General features: G+C 39.8%; 1 protein-coding gene across 1 annotated transcript in view; it reads right to left on the reverse strand.

The window, feature by feature from the left end:
* LOC139737579 (acetylcholinesterase-like) overlaps positions 1-18,927 on the reverse strand; it is a 31,841-nt gene extending 12,914 nt beyond the window's left edge. The window contains exons 1-9 of the mRNA XM_071648261.1: positions 18,539-18,927; positions 17,811-17,962; positions 17,027-17,104; positions 15,912-16,030; positions 14,853-15,023; positions 13,998-14,357; positions 13,735-13,907; positions 13,127-13,300; positions 12,364-12,478 (exon numbers count right to left, since the gene is read on the reverse strand). Of these exons, the coding sequence (XP_071504362.1) occupies positions 12,364-12,478; positions 13,127-13,300; positions 13,735-13,907; positions 13,998-14,357; positions 14,853-15,023; positions 15,912-16,030; positions 17,027-17,104; positions 17,811-17,962; positions 18,539-18,927 (1,731 nt within the window). The remainder of the gene's footprint in view (positions 1-12,363; positions 12,479-13,126; positions 13,301-13,734; positions 13,908-13,997; positions 14,358-14,852; positions 15,024-15,911; positions 16,031-17,026; positions 17,105-17,810; positions 17,963-18,538) is intronic.
* Positions 18,928-19,198: the final 271 nt, after the last annotated feature.

Genomic DNA, 19,198 nt, shown 5'->3' on the forward strand with positions numbered 1-19,198 from the left:
TTGGCAGTATGTAACCAAAACCACCAGAATGGGACTTCTACATCAAATCAAAAACTCATTTTGGGATCCCTTTAGAAAAGGATGTAACGACAGCTGAACACGCTTTGGTGTGATACATGATGGTCTATAGGAACCCTTAGAGGAAAGCTTAGAAATGCAAAAGAAACTTCTCATACTCAATGCTGGTCGCAAAGATTTTATTTTTTCATGGCCTATAAATACAGAGTATTTTTAATGAAGAGTCTGGTTTGCAAAGTTTGTAAAGAGGAAAACAGCAAAAAAAAAAAAAAAAAAAAAAAGACGTTGTGATTTCACCTTTTTTTCCCGTATTGATATACTGAAAAAACGTTTGATAATAATTCTTATATACCTTAATAAAACTCAGAACGTTTTATCCAAAATATATTACAATTATGTAGAAGGCATGTATGCTGTCGGATGGATTCCCCCAGCCAAAACAAGAGCCACGTGGAATCATCTATTTTTCAATTCTTTCAAAGTATGAAAATCGACTCTATTTCAAAACATAGATTTCTCTGCGAAAATGCAAACATCTTTATACACTTACCGGTTATTGCATCTCGTACAACGCCAAAGTAGCAAATGCCCTTATACCACGGAAGTGAGTAAATTACCTTCGGGTCATTTTGCGTACAGAGTGTCCATGCCGTTGTCATGTAAACAACACTTGATAGAGATGACAACCGATTTTGTTTTTTTTTTTTTTTTAAGAAACACAAGACTTTTTATATATCCGGTCGGTAGGAGCTTCGTCATTAGTAATTTTCCTCTCCTTCTGTGAGAAACAAAAACTCAAACCAAAACCGATGATGCACCAGACATCGGTGAGATTGTAATACCACTTAACGATAGCAGTTAAAAGCCAACAATATTTTGATTCAGGAAAAAAATTATGATCTCTTTCTGTTTAATATGGGATTCATGCCTTTTGTCATATCTTCCCCCTTTTAATGCCTCCGCCGAGAAGTGTCGCCGGACGTATTTTGTTCTCGAGTTGTACGTCCGTCATTCCATCCGTCCATCCGTAATCAATTTTGTGGACAGCGTATTAAACTTGAAAACAGAGTAAGGTATCCTACTGAAGCTTGGCGTATGTTTGTATGAGTGGACGAAATCATGCCTATCAACATTGGGTGCAAATTCTCAAAGTGAATTTAACTATTTCCCCATATCTATGCAATGGCAGAAGGTTTTTCTTGAAACTTAATACATACGTGTATTATCAGATAAAAATTCTCTAGGGAACGTTTTGGGCCATGGGGCTAAAAGTCAAAGGTGAAAGGCCAAGTGAAAATGCTAAAATTTCACATTTTTCTCCATGCATTGGAAATGGCTCTGGGTATTTTCATGAAACTTTGTACTTGTGCATGCACTGCTCAACAATGATTCTCTTGGAACTTTTGGGGTTATGGGGTCAAATATCAAGGGCCAAAGGTCAGGTTCAATCGCAAAAATTCTACTACGTAATGCTGAAATTGCACAATGATTTTGCAGTATCCATTCAATCTATTCAATTCAAATTTGAACATATTATCTATTTGTAATTTTATGAAACTTTATGTATACATGTATTTCCAGATTGAGATTTTGTGGGAAAGGTTTCGGGTCATGGGGTCAAGGGTCTTGGGACAAAGGTCAAGTTAGAATGCTAGAATTTCGCTATTTTTCGTACCTGTCAGGGAGATGGCTAACGGTGTCTTTATGAGACTTGGTTATTATACATGACATACTGTGTTGCTTGGCGCTAATTTTCTTTGGAAGTTTTGGGTCAGAGGTCGAAGGTCAAGAGTCAGATATTAGGTTGAAAAGGTAAAACAATATTGTTTTGATGCTGGCATTACAGTATGCTTCTATACCCTGGAAATTACTGAATGTTTACACTTACAGCAGTGAAGTTGGGTTTGGTATATACCATATTTTGTAGAATGAAGCAGTTGCCATAGAGACATTCCGGTGAGTTGGCTCAGTCGGTAGCGCGTCTGCCTCACGATCACGCGGCCCGGGTTCGAACCCGAGTCTGGACTGAGCAATGTTGTGTGTAAGCATACCGTCCCCTCTACCAAGAGGCAAAACACTCTGTCCCTCGGATAGGACATAAAATGGAGATCCCGTGTGTGAGAGATTCACAACTCATGCACGCTTGATATTGACATATGTTAAGGGTAGCAATTATTCTTCCTGCTTTCTGAAAGCGGTTGGTCCATTGCTCTCTCATAATTCTAGAAAAGTGAATTTTTGTTGAATTTCCTTTATATTTTCTTTGTATTGTTGTCCACTCATACGTCATATCCTCTAGTAGTCTCCTCATCCAGCGGTTCCAACACCAAAACTTTAAAAATTCATAACTTTTGCATCGATTGTCCGATTTTCCTCAAACTTTCACTGATGTGTTCTACTAATGTTGCTGCTTTCACTCACTCCTCATTGTTCTTTGGGTTTACCTTCCCTTTAAAGATCCCGCTTCATTCATTCATCGCAAAGAGCAGGGTGTTTAACCCGGTGAAGTGGTCCCACCTCACATCCAACTGGACCCATGGAAGACCAGCTTAAAGGGACTGTACAGTACTGGTTGAGGTAAGGATTCATGTTTTGAACATTCCTAAGTGAGATAATGAAAAGCCTTTTATGAAATATGAAATTAACATAGCTGAATATGGGCTATCCAGCCATCTTCTCAGATGGAAAATGAACAAACAATTCCTAGCTTCACCTTTTTTGTGTGTGTGTGATTTGTATATTATAAATACTTATATCTGATTTGGTGATTTCAAACCCGTTATATGTCATTAATGGAAGATAGTTTGCTTTTAAATTGTCACGAGTAGCTTTTAACAAATCAGATTGTGAATAGTGTAACTGTATACGTTATGTTACATAGTGTTTACCCAATGACACAACCTTGAGAAAGTGAAATTTTCAGGAGTTTGTTTAAGCGCAGTTATGCCCAAATCTCAAATCCTATATCTGACTGATCATTACTTTTGAAGCTATTCAACCGGGAATAACATTGTGTTTGTCATTATTTATGATAGAAAAAAAAATGAATTTTCGTAACGTATTTTAACACAATCACTGAAAAATTGTGAGACCATTATATCATCAGCTCACTCATGAACATATTCATAATCATTATGTTCAATTGTTCAAGAACTGTTCTGAAAATATAAGGGAATCTTTGAAATTTCATAACTTCCTTACTTTTCATTCTTTTCTTCAACTTCTAACTGTTGTGCTCGTTATGATTTGCTCTTTCTCTTCATATTAGATTATTTTGGAGAATATGTGTCAACGGAAATTGAAAAGCAATATCACAATGGTAAGCCCTCCCCCCCCCCCCAAAAAAAAAACACAAACAAACAAACAAACAAGATAAATACAGCGTAAATAATATCCTTGTATAAACCAAACATTATAACCAAAGAATGTTATTGATTTGGACTTGAATTAAATGTGGGCTTTAAATGGGCGTATGACTTCGTATTTCAAGCCTTCTCTGAAATATCTATTGACTATTAAAGTGCATTCATTTCATTAGGACTTATTGTACCATATATCTATAATATGAAAATACGTTTCAAATTGAAAAAAAAAATAAGCTGCTCGCCTAAAGGCCACCGCACACTACACGATCAGACTGGTCTGGAAGTCTTAAGCCAAGCTGGGTCTTAAGACAAGTCGTACGACCGGACACCGCACACTATACGACCCGACTGTAAAGCGCGCGCAGTGCGCACATGCGTGCGCTTGCATTTTACTGCATTGTGAATGGCTGAAAGCCCACGACCAGTCGGTAGAAATTCAACATGTCAAATCTCTACGACTGGCGCTAAGACCCAGTCGTACGACTAGAAAATGGCAAGACTGTGACGTCACACTTCTAGTCTTAAAGGTCTTTAAGACCGGTGAATCGGGGCAAAATCGTGTAGTGTGCGGCGGGCTTTAGGCGCCATTGAGCATATTCAAATTATCAAACGGAAATAAGTTAAAGGGACTGTACAGTACTGGTTGAGATGGGGATTCATGTTTTGAACATTCCAAAGTGAGATAATGAGAAACCTCTTATGATATATGAAAGAGCATGTAATTTTAAGATGGCTCAACGCTTATTTGATAAAAATTGGTTTTCAAATGGCTGAGATATCCAAAAAATGATAATAATAAAAGGCGATAGGCCACGCCTTTTATTAGGATCTCTTTGTTTCACCTTGTTTTTGGATATCTCAGCCATTTCAAAACCGATTTTCATCAAATAAACTTTTAATACCCCTTAGAATTGGATGCTCTTTGATATCTCATAGAGTGGTTTCTGAATATCTCGCAAAACGTTAAAAACTAAATCCTCACCTCGACTAGAACTGTACACACCCTTTGATCTTAGTATAGAGGAATGACCTATCTACTCGTCTGTAATCAAGGTGTTTTACTGGCTACGCTGCCCGTTGCAGCGCTATTTGCGCCCTCAGACGGCAAGAATCCTCATGCACAGATCCCCCCTGGGGCTCCTTGTATACAGGACACAGTGAGAGAGGATTAAAGGTTATTGGTCAGTGGTCCTCTTGAGGAACAAGAGGATTAAAGGTCATCTCCTCTCTAATAACTGTAATCATATAGTGACGTCAGCACACGAAAGACGGGGGGGGGGGGATGCAAGGGCTAGGAAAAGCACAGTATCAGGCATCCAGCTAACTATCAGTCTTACATTCTCAGAAATTGATGTCGATATGAAGAGCTCAATTCCAAAAGGCACTAAATCCAATTTTTCATGAAAAGTGAGATCTCTTCATGATATTTTTTTTTTGGTCTCTAGCATAATGATAGGCCATGGAGCTGAATGTCATTCATTCATTAAAAGTGCAAAAAAGAAATGGATGAAAAATTAATGTTTTATTCCGAAAGGCGCTAAATCCAAATGGCGCTATCCACCGGCACTGGCTAAGCCGTGTTTCAGCAAATTAGAGCACAGTATGGGACACAGTGACCTCGCTCTTGACCTTTGTTATTGGGGGGACAGCGACCAGCGTTTACTGCTACCCTTGTATGGTGTAACGGAATGCATTTTATTTGTTACTAGTGTTTCGATAGACGGTAAAGTTTGAGTTATACAAAGACGCATATGTTCTGATGCAAGTGCCCTCTACGAGCAAGATGAGTTAACGCTTTGGAAATGAAACAAAATGGGAATGCAGATGTATGACACGGCAGGTAAATAAGATGAACATCAGAAGGGAACTGAATACTATAAAAATCTAGTAACCAGAATCCACTTAGTTGATCATTCTGCCGTTGATCGCATGTCCATGTAGCCAATGTTAAAATATATTGTCAATACTAATTTGATAATGTAGCAAGTATGGTTGAAGCTATGCAAACGTGATTTCGATTTCTTAATTACCACAAAATTTCATCACAATAGTCAACCATTTTCTCATAGCCTATAATGTTGTGCCCTGTTGAAGAAAAAATGAAAATGAATTGAATTGAATTGAATTGAATTGAATTGAATTGAATTGAATTGAATTGAATTGAATTGAACTGAAATAAATATTTAGGCACTTTACGGACCCTCAAAGAATCAAACAGTGTTAACCACATTGACATTACCCACTCATCACAGTCAAATTGATTTATGGTCGGCTGTATAAATTCAAGATTGCCTTCTGCATGAAGATATTGCACACGAATCTACGTAAGGGCTATTTTCAGTAATGTACAAAAGAAGAAGAAGAAGAAGAAGAAGAAGAAGAAGAAGAAGAAGAAGAAGAAGAAGAAGAAATAGAAGAAGACAGAAAGAAAAAAAAGGATCAACTGCGTGTGCATATCTGCTGCGGTGCTATCCAGCGGTAGATTATTCCAAAGCGCCCTTGCACCCCACGTTGCCGTTCTTTCACCGGTCCCTGGGCCCGGTGGCTCAATGGTGGCTTAAATTCAATGTCTATGGATTATGCAAATGTTCGATCTTACAAATTATGTATATGACACAATGCCTTTTCATATTATAGACATTCTATGCAGACGCTCACAATGTGCAAACATGTCTTCTTCTTTTTTTTTTCTTTTTTTTTTAAATCCTTGTCTGTGGTTGTCCATGGACTTGATTTTTCCCAGGTATTCGAATTAAACTGCCTATGCGGAATTCGGCTCAAGAAGTAGTGTTACGTTGGCCTTTTTACTGGGTGGTAAACTTGATTTGCAAATCACAACATGCATTAAGAAAAGGGATTCATCATAAATTACCATCTTGTAGGAGAGTCTTTCAAAATATTTTCAGTAAGCCAGGAAAAATCAGAGAGAAAAGGGTGCGCAAGATAATTCAAGTTATAGGGAGAATGACAAACTGTATCTGGTACAAGCCTTTTGAACATGTAATATATTAGATATGAATATGGAATTTATAAACTATGATGTGTAACGCTATTAACAAGCCAACCGAGGACAACAACAGCCAAACTTACAATAAATGCCTTTGAATCAAGAGGCGGGTTTTCCGTTTGTTTGTTTGTTTGTTTGCTTGTTTTGCACATAAGTTGAATATGACTGTAGCCCAACAGCATAGTTTTCACTACATCTGAAGACAAAGCTAGGAAGATAATTACCTAAACTAACTAAATAGATAGATAATCAAATAATAAATGAATAGATAAGTAGATGAATAAATGAATAGATAAATAAATAAATAAATAAACAAATAAATAAATAAACAAACAAATAAATAAATAAATAGATTAATTAATTAATTAATTATTAATTAAACTATCTCGTTTGCTTTATCAATCTAGCCTGCCAATAGAGGACACCAGGCAATTAGTGGAGCTTTCAAGTTATCGGGTATGCTGTATCGATAAAAGCAAAGTACCGGCCGCGTGCATGCACGTAGAGTTGTAATCACGCATGCACGGGCGTTGGTTCCGACTGAACGCACGCAGGGGCCAGCGATATATCGCTCTATTAGTGATACCAGTCGCATTGATCGATGTTTTCTTACAGAGGGTCAACACCGCAAAACATTGCTCAAAGTGATATCCATTTGTCTAGTCAGTAGGATTTTTTTTTTTTAAAGATGGAAATAGCTGTGACGTATATTTATGGATGGTGTACCTGTTATAGCAAAAACAGAGTCGTCGCCCGGTGGTACCCTTTAGGCCTGACGCTGAGTGTGTCGAATCGCCACCTTGCGATAGCGAAGCACGCCCCCATGGCGTCTGACTATTGTTGTCTTGCCATACTCATAGTGCAGTAAAGGGTTTAATGTCCGCATTTAAATATTGTGCGAAGTCGGAGAGAGAGAGAAAAAATATGATCAAAGACAGCGTGGGCGTCGCCGATACGTTGGAGACAATGGATTCTACTATGTTTCAACAGCCTAGCAAGATTCTAAGCCCAGTAATTTTGGCGTCTGAAGTTACAGCATACGTGGCAGTTTCGTGGCATAGGGCCTACATAGTACATGGCTTTTGAGGTTCAGATCGAATAAAAATGAAACTGCATTGAAGAAGTATTTTCCAGTCTTGGAGATTTGCTTCCACCCACCCCCCACACCCTTCTACAGAGGAGTATTTGCAAGGGTAAACGCTCGTATAAGAGGTACAACTGTACAGAGAACGCATAGAGATAGCACTACAAAAACTGTGATGTACAACCTTCAGCATTAGATTGGAACTTCAGAAAACTTGACTGATACAGAGAAGAGAGTGAGGAAGATGAAGGAAATTTTTCAAGTTATTATTACAGTCTTCACTCTGTGTGTGTGTGTGTGTGTGTGTGTGTGTGTGTGTGTGTATTGTGAGCTGAATGATATATGATGTGTATGATTTGTTGTGTGTTTGGATTATGTAGAAACTGTGCATGTGTGTTGGTTGTATAGTGGTAGTGGTTTGTTTGTCTGTGTGTATACGTGTGCCTGTATGATTACGTGTGTATGTGGAATATAGTAGCGCTACTGTGGCAATACAAACGCCTTCAGAGTGTATGAGCACGTGTTTGAAAAATTCACACCAGCGTTGATCTAAAAATAGTAAGGGTGTGTCAACCAATATCAGCGGTGAGGCGGGCAAGGCGAGAGAGAGACCGAGAGAAAATACATACGAGGGAGGTACCCTCCCCAAATGTTATTTGTCTTTGTTCTATTTTTCACTGCAGTCATTTTCTTCCATCAGTCTTATAAACTAGAACGTCCATACCACTATTCTTTGTCCCAGAATAGGTTTGGCATGCTTTATGCATGAGCGAATAATTTCCACACGCCGTAAAAAATTTGTCAATCGTTGGTTGATTTTAGCACAAACGAACTGCCATTGCACACCGCTAATACATACGTAATACAAACAAACATCAACAAACACTCAAACAAATCCTCATAATGCAAATAAACCAACTCAACACTTTTTTTCCTTGATATTTATTGATTTCATTCAAATCATTCATAAATCGACCCATTCTGGGTGTAACATGAACAAAAAAAGTTACAAATGGCAATTCGAAACACAAACAAATCCACTTGTCAATCTATACCACAAATAATCTCACTTCAACATAGATAACTCGATTATAGACCAACCCTACTAACAATTTCTTCACGAGAAAGTTTTGACATGTAGGGCCCTACCAAACCTACTCAAATTCCTTGAATACATTGGTTTGGATCATGTAACACCTTCTTACTTACAAGGGCATATACATAAAAAAAACACAAATACATTACACAAATCTAGAATGAAATCAGTCATAAAAAAACCCGACCACCCCCTCCCCTCCCCAACCGAAACAAGTAGGGCCTACATCTATCCTAAATATTAAATCCTACCAACATCTGTCATACCATTTATAACTATCCTTCTTCAAATCCAATCCCCAACCCACCAACCCCTGATCAAACAAAACCTAAATCATCCCACACCCACATTCACCAACCCAAATACATACATACACACACACACACACACACACACACACACACACACGAAGGTTCGTTATTCCAAAGTTTCGTTTTTTCCGAGGTTTCATTTATCCGAAACACACAATTCCCTATACCTAGAGGTTCGTTGATCCAAAAATGAAATTCGGAATAACGAACCTTCGGAATAATGAGCCTTCGGACGAATGAGCCTTCGGACGAATGAGCCTTCGGACGAATGAGCCTTCAGAATAACAAACTTTTGCAATAACGAAATGTAACCCCCTTCCCACATACCGACGCACACCCGAACCGATACCGCATTCCTTCCTGATGAAACGATTTCCCAATGTTGATAAATAAGACATAGTGGACCGTATGCAGAAAAGCAGCATCCGCCCGCACGCAAGCTCCACTCCGAATTCATATACAAATCTGCCAAACAAACTCATCAAATTCAAAGCTGCTGATAAAATCAATATCAACATTTATGCCAGCAACAGCTTACTATGTATCCCTCCCCACGCGCAGCTAAAAAACACATACGCAAAAAACTGACATAATAAACACATTCTTCCATCACACACACACACACACACACACACACACACACACGCACAAACGGACACTAAATTATTATGTGCACGCGCACATACACACTTCCTTGAAACCTCACCATGACTTTTTACATGCCATGTTTGCATGGATGTAGCCATGTAAGTTATGTGTTAGTATTTCAATGATTATGTCCAGAACGATATTACCCAGCAAAATGTGCTTCGAGGGCGGGCGACAATCCGTGCCGCCAACGCCCGTCACGGATTGTCGCCCCGAGCAGGAGGTGACAATCCGTGTAGGGGCGACAATCCGTGTCGCAACAAACGTAATTTAGAGTGCATTCCCATTAAAAAGCGAAATGAAATTCTCATTACAACGCAAAAATTTAGGTCCCAAAGTAATGAGCATTACATCTTTCCTTTCTATTCCTTACCATTTGGTTATAATGAAATTTCAGAGTAACGAAAGAAAACCTAAGGTCCTGATGACTTCGTTATAATGGGAGTGCACTGTACAATGTAGACATTATCTGTTTCCTGAGAATAGTTTTTATCCGTAAGTTCCAGGGGTGATTGCAAGGCACTGTGACATATTTCATGTACTTTGATGAACAAATTTCATATTTGTGTTTGTTTGTTTGTTTGTTTGTAGTTTTTGTTTTTTTTTTTTTTTTGGGGGGGGAGGAGTGATTAACAAAGCAGTTGTTGAAGGACATCAATTAGTTCACATACCTTACATGTTTGATACAATGATGAAAGGTACTGTTCAACATGTGGGAGTGTGATGTGTGTGTAAGTGTGGTGTGTTGTGCGCTGGTTACAGCATAACAACACTGTGGGGTTGATAGATGGGGTTTCATGATGATACACCACAAATGACCCGCCCACTTGCAACACTTTGCCAGCGGTGTAGTCAGATACAGTAATTAGCTCTTATTTGGTACATGTATTCACCGCCATCACAAAATCACACAACACGTACATTGTAGGCCTATTCATGTAATTCAGCACTACACAATTATACATCTGTCCCTGTAGATTGTTTCAGTCATGTACTACAGTATGACGATACCTCCTTTCCTTACACCAATCCCCCCCCCCCAATATGGCACAACATCCGTCACATATTTAATACACTATAGTTCATATACCAAGGAATACATGTATCATGTATCATAATCCTACAAACAACGAAGTGTATGAAAATCACTGTAGTGATCGATTATGTAGGAAGTAAATTACGGAGAACTCCATGCTGCTGGTTTCCTCGTGATTACACTACTTGTACTTAAAAATCCTCTACTCGTGTGAAATCTCATCCACCTTATCCACTCCTAAAAATGTCTCCCTTTTTAAGCTCGACACACACTTCTACTCAAGCACAACCTTCTTTCTCGTTTCCACCACTATTCTGTGGATTTTCAGTACATGTGTGACACGCACACTATATAATATACATGTATATAAACACTCAACCAAAATTAAGTTTCCCCTAGCACGTTTGGATATATCTCAAAAAGTGTTTTATCGATTTTCATAATTCAAAAGGAAATGGATAGGGAATTTCATCACCCATAATATTTATGGCATATCATTGCCACCAGATATCATTATTAGTGTGAAAAATGCATTTTATGTCAAAATGCATGGGAAAAAAAGTTGCACTTAAAGGTAATATGAAGCATATCGTGTACATTTCCTATTCAAGTTAGCAAATGACCCTTTTAAATTGTTATGTAATTCTCAGGAATTTCTTCAAGTACAATGTGCTTACCTATTAAACAGATGTTATGCATACTTTTTAAACAATAGGATTTTTCAATATGAAAATGTTGATCGAAGCCATGTGCTTTCAATTCCAATTTGGGTTGATCACATTAATGTGCTTATGGCCATTTTTCATCATGCCGCGTCTGCAAATTTTTGAAAGAGGGAGAGCTACAGCTTTCCTTGAAGCTGGGGTTCCGGTCAAGGAGGTGGCCAGGAGACTAGGGGTTTCGCCCAATGCCGTAAGGAAACTTAGAGCAAAGTTTCAGGAAATGCTTGAAAGTTCAGAATCATGAGTGATTGTTTGATTATTTGTGCAAAAGTCAATGCAAGTCACTAAAGTGCAACTTTTCCTTTTCTATGCATTTTGACATAAAAAGTTTTTTTTTTTCTTCACATCAATAATGATATCTGGTGGCAATGATATGCTATTCTGCTATGAGAATTAAAATTCCCTATCCATCCCCTTTTTAATTATGAAAATCGGTAAAATACTTTTTGAGATATATCCAAAAATTGTAGGGGAACTTACTTTTTTGTTGAGTATATACACTATATATATATATATATATATATATATATATATTAGAGAGAGAGAGAGGTAGATAGACATATACTAGTATATAATATATATATATATATATATAGAGAGAGAGAGAGAGAAAAAAGAGAGAGAGAGAGAGAGAGAGAGAGAGAGAGAGATGCACAGGAGTCGACACAAATATTACAATTTTGTATTTCCATCTCTTGTCAATTCCCAATTTTATTTTTTAACTCGCAAAAGCCAACGTTGGTCCTATACTTGACAATATCTTGCATAGAGAATGTAATTTATAATCTGAGCAAACTTTCTCCATTAATATGTCATCTTTTAACCACTGACAACAAAACTTTTATTACACCACTTTTTAGGTACATATCTATGCAAAATTTCTCTGATATATACATACAAAATGGTAGATTGATTCATTCAGGATAAAGTGGTAGAGATAGATTGTTTCGCTACATTCTGGTCACTCCATGACAAATGATGGATATCGTCTTAAAAGTCTACTCTGCATTCATTTGCGCTTGTAAACGTGGCAAAATGGAATTCCAAAACCAGCATATCATCGTTTTAACACCCACGTCATTCGTCATCGCAGGCGAGAGATTCTTGGAGACCTCTGTCTGTGTGTTGTAACGTGGCCAGGGCGGCAGGTTGGATACAAGGCGTTTGTGATCTCTCGTTCCAGTCGGATCTCTAGAAATGGAAATTGAGATCGGCAATGATGAGTAGGGTGGAAGCGAAAGGCATCTCAAAGGACGTCGAACTATTACTCTGCATTATATGCTCCACACTGTGTTTAGAGGGCCTTAGGTGGAAATTGCATGTTACAATCTATAAAAGACATGTTTGTATTTAGGCATAATGCCGCTGGAGATGTTCATTAATTATAGTAAAAGGAGATAATAGTCTTTTTGTTGGAAAATAGAAGACTACAAAAAAAAAAAGTTGTCTTGTAGCACTGCGTGCACTTCTGATCGGTCGGGATCGATAAGTCGTAATGGGAACTTGTTCTTCCCTTGAACTTGACATCTTCCTTATCATTGAGGAAATAGTTGCACACTTCAAATATCCGAAAGTTTCACAGGCACATGAATTAACACATTTCTTACCAAATCAGTCTGCTGATTTTGTAGCCCCCCCCCCCCCGACGTCACTACCACGTAAACATTTTATGATGAGTCTTAGCAGGATAGACTGCATTTCTGCGGACTCTCACGAAGTCTTTGGACGTCATCATTTACGAACTTAGTTCGCCAGTCCCGTCTTCCACCAGTCCAACTGCAGGGAAGGATAATAGACAGCTAAACACTTGCTATATTTTGCATGATAGAACAATCTCACCCGGTAGACGCAAAGTTGGTCCAATACTGGATAACCTGCAACGTCATATCCACTTCGGTTGGTGTCAAGGTCCAGTTGAGCTTGGGCATGAAGTGTGCGCCGAAGACAAACAGGAGATTTTCACCGTGGTTAACTCGCGTCCATGTTAGAGGGCGCCAAAACGATTCGCTGGGCCTAAAACAAGCGAGCAGAAAGTCATAAGTCGCCCTTGCACAAGTCGAAAAATTGGCTAAGTCGAATAAAAGTTGTACCCCGGGTGGATAGTAACATGCGTTAATTCTATTGTGTGAGTCAAAATTCACGAAAGTCGAAAATTTCCGCCTTGGATTCGATTTAGGCAGTTAGGTTGACTGTAGTATATTTGTTTATCAGGCTATGGAGTCCAAATTGTTTTCTGGTGGTATAAAATTGGACCTAACCTGCATGGCTCTGTGTGAATGAACGAAACTTTTCATAACAGAGTACGTTCAAAGAAAATATGATTGGTTATTATTTCATTTTGTCTCTGTCTTTGCATTTTTTTCCAGACACAGTGTAAATAAAACACTGGAAAATAAAAAATGACAAAATATAATTTAGACTTATTTCAAACGATATAATATTCTTACCTGTGTGTCATGTGATACTGATAGACCTCCAAACCAGCGTTTGCAGCAAAATTTGCGACAGCACGAGTTGGGCAAAACATACTCATGTCTCCAATAATTTCGTTGAGTGCGTCAAAGTAATCAAATCTATTTTTGTACGCAAAGCCATCGTTTGGAAAGACTCCATCGGCATTCTTCACACACGTACATGTAGTTTCATCCAGATCACAGCTATGGCAAGACTCTTCATCCGATATGTCATGGCAATCCCGTTGTATCACGACATTGCTATCGTAGTTATCATTGGCACGTTTGTCCCAACGGCCCGCGTTTGCCGAACTGGTGTCACGCACAAATGAACCATATACCACCTCGATCAAGTCTAGAAGAGCAGGATCGTCAACCCGTAACATGTTGGACAGATGCCGCCGAAATTGAGTGTAGTTGACGGCTGGTGTGGAATTGTGGTGCGGAAAGAGCGCCATCATCGCCATCATGCCTTCATCGGCATTGGCGCCGATCAGAAGGCTGACGTTATTGAATCTACCAGCCTCTCCGATGACGTCTGGCCAGTCCGGAATCACCTCGTGGTCGACAACGGGAACAAAGGCTATGTCAGCTGAATCCCTCATCTCTTCCAGGACCTTGAACAAGTACAAAATTCAGTTTTAATGTCACTACGGCAAAACTCGATATTTTATACGGTGTTGTTGCACAGGATATTATTGGAGGAGAGTTGCCATAAGCTCGGGTAGGATATTTTTTTTTAGTGCAATTCTCTCGGTGCAAGAGAGTTTGTTCGTACCTTTGAGTGGTGTGGTCTAATTTCGACAAAAATCCGCTTGTATCTTGACCTTGACATTCTTAGAAGAACAATTATTAAACGGAAGAGCCAAAGTCTAACAGCCGACATCGATACTTATACTGCTATTAACATATTGCTTTACAGTGCTCAATCATTTTCACACGAATGGATTGATACTTACACTATTTACATAATTCATTTAATCGTTTAGCATTTCTGCACTCGTGATTTATATAATATATATCATATATTATGTTTGCTCATTAAAAAAAAAGAAGTGAGAGACGCAATCAATGGTGGTAGACATGCTACGAATTTAAGAATTACTATTGACCTTTTGCTGCATCCCAACAAAGTCGTCGGCTGGAACCCCCATGAGACATGCCCTGAGTTCAGCCGACGGAGACACCGTGTCACACCCACGCAGCGTGCCCAACACTCTCGCTCGAGTCTTGGCTCTTTCCATGCTGGGCCCTCGCGCCCACGAAGACGTCGCCGCCCCGCTCTGAGGAAACATTAAACATGGAAAAGTCGAAGATTTTTGCATGGTATTTATACTTCCGGGGCATTTAGCTAAGTTTATATAGATTATTTCGTGTTGTGCATTCAACACGTCAAATTTGAAATGCATGATACCAATAGCTTTATATCCTTTAATTTTACTACATGTACTTAAAAACACCATCGTACGTGTGCAAATATTTTACGTTATTCACATTTTGTGATTTAATGATTAGAGCAGCATGCTGAGAAAGCAAGATCCAAAATTTCGAGAAGATCTTTATGTATACTATCTCCCCTTCTGGGATCCAAGAGGTCAAGAAGACGAGATCTAATACCTCTCCCCTTGTCTTCTCCGACCCTAGAACACGAAATCTCGCCTCCACGCCTTCTCGGACCCTAGAACACGAGATCTCCGCTCCTCGCCTTCTCGGACCCGAGAAGACGAGATCTCGCCTCCTCGTCTTCTCGGACCCGAGAAGACGATATCTCGCCTCCACGCCTTCTCGGACCCTAGAACACGAGATCTCCGCTCCTCGCCTTCTCGGACCCTAGAACACGAGATCTCCGCTCCTCGCCTTCTCGGACCCGAGAAGACGAGATCTCGCCTCCTTGTCTTCTCGGACCCGAGAAGACGAGATCTCTCCTCCTCGCTTCCTCAGACCCGAAAGGGTCGAGAAGGCGAGAGATAATATCTCGTCTTCTCCTTGGCACTTGTACGCTTCCGTACAAATGCATCTCAACAGTATAAACTGGCATGAAAGTTTATAGTACGGTCATGAAGGATAAAAAGGATGTAGGTTACTACATTGTCGGTGGCTATCGCACATGATCAGTGATGTTGTCACACAACGCGTCGATATACGGTAGACTCGACGCTGCTAGCCCTCACCTGCATTATAGCACGCTGGAAGAGTCCACTACTAATGGGGGACATAAGGTGGATGTGGACGCTGGAAGACCCTGCACTGTCTCCAAATAACGTCACCCTACTGGGATCCCCGCCGAAGGCTGTAAATTGAGAGTACAGATTTAATGGTTCGATTATAATAATTATCATATGCTTTTGTGTGAGGATATAAGGAACGCTAGGGTAATGATAATGGCAGGGCCCTCTGGTAGAGTAGTGGCAACACTGAAGAGGCTACCCTGGATAAATAAGACCTTATATATATATATATATATATATATATATATATATATGTGTGTGTGTATATATATATATATATATATATATATATGTATTATATATATATTATATATAAGGACATGATGGCAGCAAAATAGATAGAAGGGAGAAAGAGAGAATTAAGAGTTATAGAGGCAGACAGGTGGACAGAGAGAGAGGTAGATAAGCAGAAGAGAGAAAATACCTACATACACACATGCAGGTAAAATTACGATATCACTTCTCTTCATACTTTTCTCAATAACAAGTCGACAGCTCGATTCTTGACACTTCCCCCCTCCCCCCCCCCTTCTCTGACAATGGTCATTACGTCGACTTGGTGTACAGCTGGCACCTCGGCTCTCATGCCTCTTGCATGCCATCAATCCATCATGATACTGATTTTGTAACCAGCTATTAAAGATAAGGACATCGGCTGAAGAACGGATTTGAGAAGCAAATGGCAATATAGTATGTATCTTCGACAACTCTAGCTCATGTAGATACAAAGTGTATGTAATTTGAACAGCAATATCCTTTTCGACGCATCGAATAATAATTATTTGAAGACGAAAAAAAAAATGCCACTGAGTTGCTTACATAAAGTCCACTGTTCTTCTCATTACATGTCTTGGCCCTAGTTCACATTTCAATATTCGGTATGTCTAATGAGTAATCTCTTTCCCCACTGAAATCACAGCATATCGTATTATCATACAAATCCCATTAATGCACTGTGTACTGATTATCCTTGTCTTGTTTTCCGATAAACTATAACAAAATTTATTACCGATGTTAGGCTTGTAATTGATTCTTTCGACGTTTCTCACATTACTCACATGATATATGCTTCTGGATCCATCGGAGGGCCTCAATTTGATCCAGAATGCCTAGATTTGGTGGGATCTCATCATCGCCTGCAAGATATAATATCACGGAATATTTTTAATTTGTATTAACATTAGAGTATACCTGGTACGTCATATCACCAACGGAAATTACCGTCGACAAAGACCATCAGGCTCTTATTGACAATTTGAGGGTACGTGTCGGGAAGTATACGTGGCATTTTCACTATGTCATGAAAGATTATATTGCAATACATGAAGTACTTGCTGAACCTAATCGTCAGTCGCAAATGAGGAGAACTGAACACTAGTCACGCCACATTAAGCCACATTTCCAGTGAGTTTGCTTCTCAGCAAAAAATTGACAAAATCATGTCGAGCATTCCTGTATGCCGCATTACGGCTCATTTCCCCCCCCCCCCAAACTTGATGAATATGTATAATAGATAATTGTTATCGGACTAGATACTATCCTGTATAGTTGGTCTCGTTGGCAGGTGAGATATTGTGGCAGGTATAATAACTTTCAGCGTGCTGCTCCACCCAGGTAAAGTCCGTCGTGCAGAAGAAAGCCAGTATAGGGATATCACGTATGCGAAAACGAATTAAGGGTTCCTAAATATCGGCTGCACTCTTCAATACCTATATTTATTCGATGACGAGCTAGGGCCACGTTGAAAATTAACCAGTCAACTGCGTATCAGCTCACTCTAATGCATTAATAATTGTCTGTAAAATTGGTATATCGGCATAATAAAGCAAAGAAGCTACTCACCTGTTGTAAGAAACCCAAGAGCTCCGATGCGGTAGTTAATAGTCACTGCGATGATGTTACCAAGGGCAACCAATGGCAAGGGTGATAGCATGTCGACCGTCCCTGCCCCGAACATGAATCCGCCACCGTGTAGCCACACCATAACTGGAGCGCTTTCGGGCTGGTGGAGTGAGTTTACATGAAATAATATCATTCGACATGGTTCCGGGGGGGGGGGGGGGGGGGGGGGGTAGACAAAATGTGCTACCCACCCGCGTCCAAACCCCTCAGAAATGCCTAGATGGCGTATTAAGGAACAGATATCAGATTTAATCGTATCTTATCCACAAACGACGACGACGTCTTTATATCCAAAAGCAGACTCTGACCGTCATTTTACATGAGTGCGTAGCAAGTTATACATACACAAAGAGCGACCCCTATGATGGCTTGGCATTTTTCTGTCATCAAATGCATCATGTTCTGGACCTATAATTTTAACGTTAAAGGCTACCATCATGACAATGTGTAAGAATCGTAAACGATTAAGTTGTAACCATAAAGTGACACAGGGGTGATGATTCAGATCATTGATTAAGACATCAAAACGGTATTAAACGAAAACTGAAATTTCTAAGGCCTGCATGTGGACATAGATGCTCATCTGTCACATGTTTGCCAACTGCTGAGATTATACGATGGTGTTGGGGAAGTGCAATGACCTCTTCCGACTCGTCATGACCCTTAACCTTACCAATGGCAGAGGCGCAAAGACGTCGAGAAACAGGCAGTCTTCGCTTGTTCCCCACTCGGTGTTATACACTGGATGTGGTCCCTGTGGGCAGCTCATCCCGGGCTTTGAACCATCGACCTCCCTGTCAAGTTCCCGAGGGACTGGTGGACCAAATCTACGGATACCAGTAGGGGGTTCCGCGTAGCGCATACCGCTGTAGATGGCTACATCTCGCACCACAGACACGTCGTCTGCGCTGAAAGTCGTACACGTGCCGCGAACGACTCCTGACGAAGTTTGTATCAATGGGGCTGAGCAGAGATTATCCGCATACACTTGGTTCAGGAGAACGCCGAAGCAACAGAGAAGAAGACAGCAAGGCCACCACCGCCGACTGGTCGCCATCTTATCAACAAACCCTTGGTATTGTTTTCAAGTGGGTAGAAACGAATGCTTGAAAATGCACCTTTCGATGGCAAATACATGTACTGCCCTTCCGTGCAGAAAGAATTGCCAATATTGCTATATACCTGTCCCAATGCTCGTATCGTCACGCTTTCCAAATGTTCTACTTGTGGTACAATGTGCTGGTACCGACATCTCCTCTCTTTTGCGGATGGAGAGCCCCTGTAATGGCACTGCATTGTACCGTTGTATATCATTCAAGCTATCAGCA

Source organism: Diadema antillarum, unplaced genomic scaffold (assembly GCF_040938485.1).
Source record: "Diadema antillarum isolate AM-2024a unplaced genomic scaffold, OU_Dant_1.0 seq00000696_RagTag, whole genome shotgun sequence".
NCBI classification, from domain to species: Eukaryota; Metazoa; Echinodermata; class Echinoidea; order Diadematoida; family Diadematidae; genus Diadema; species Diadema antillarum.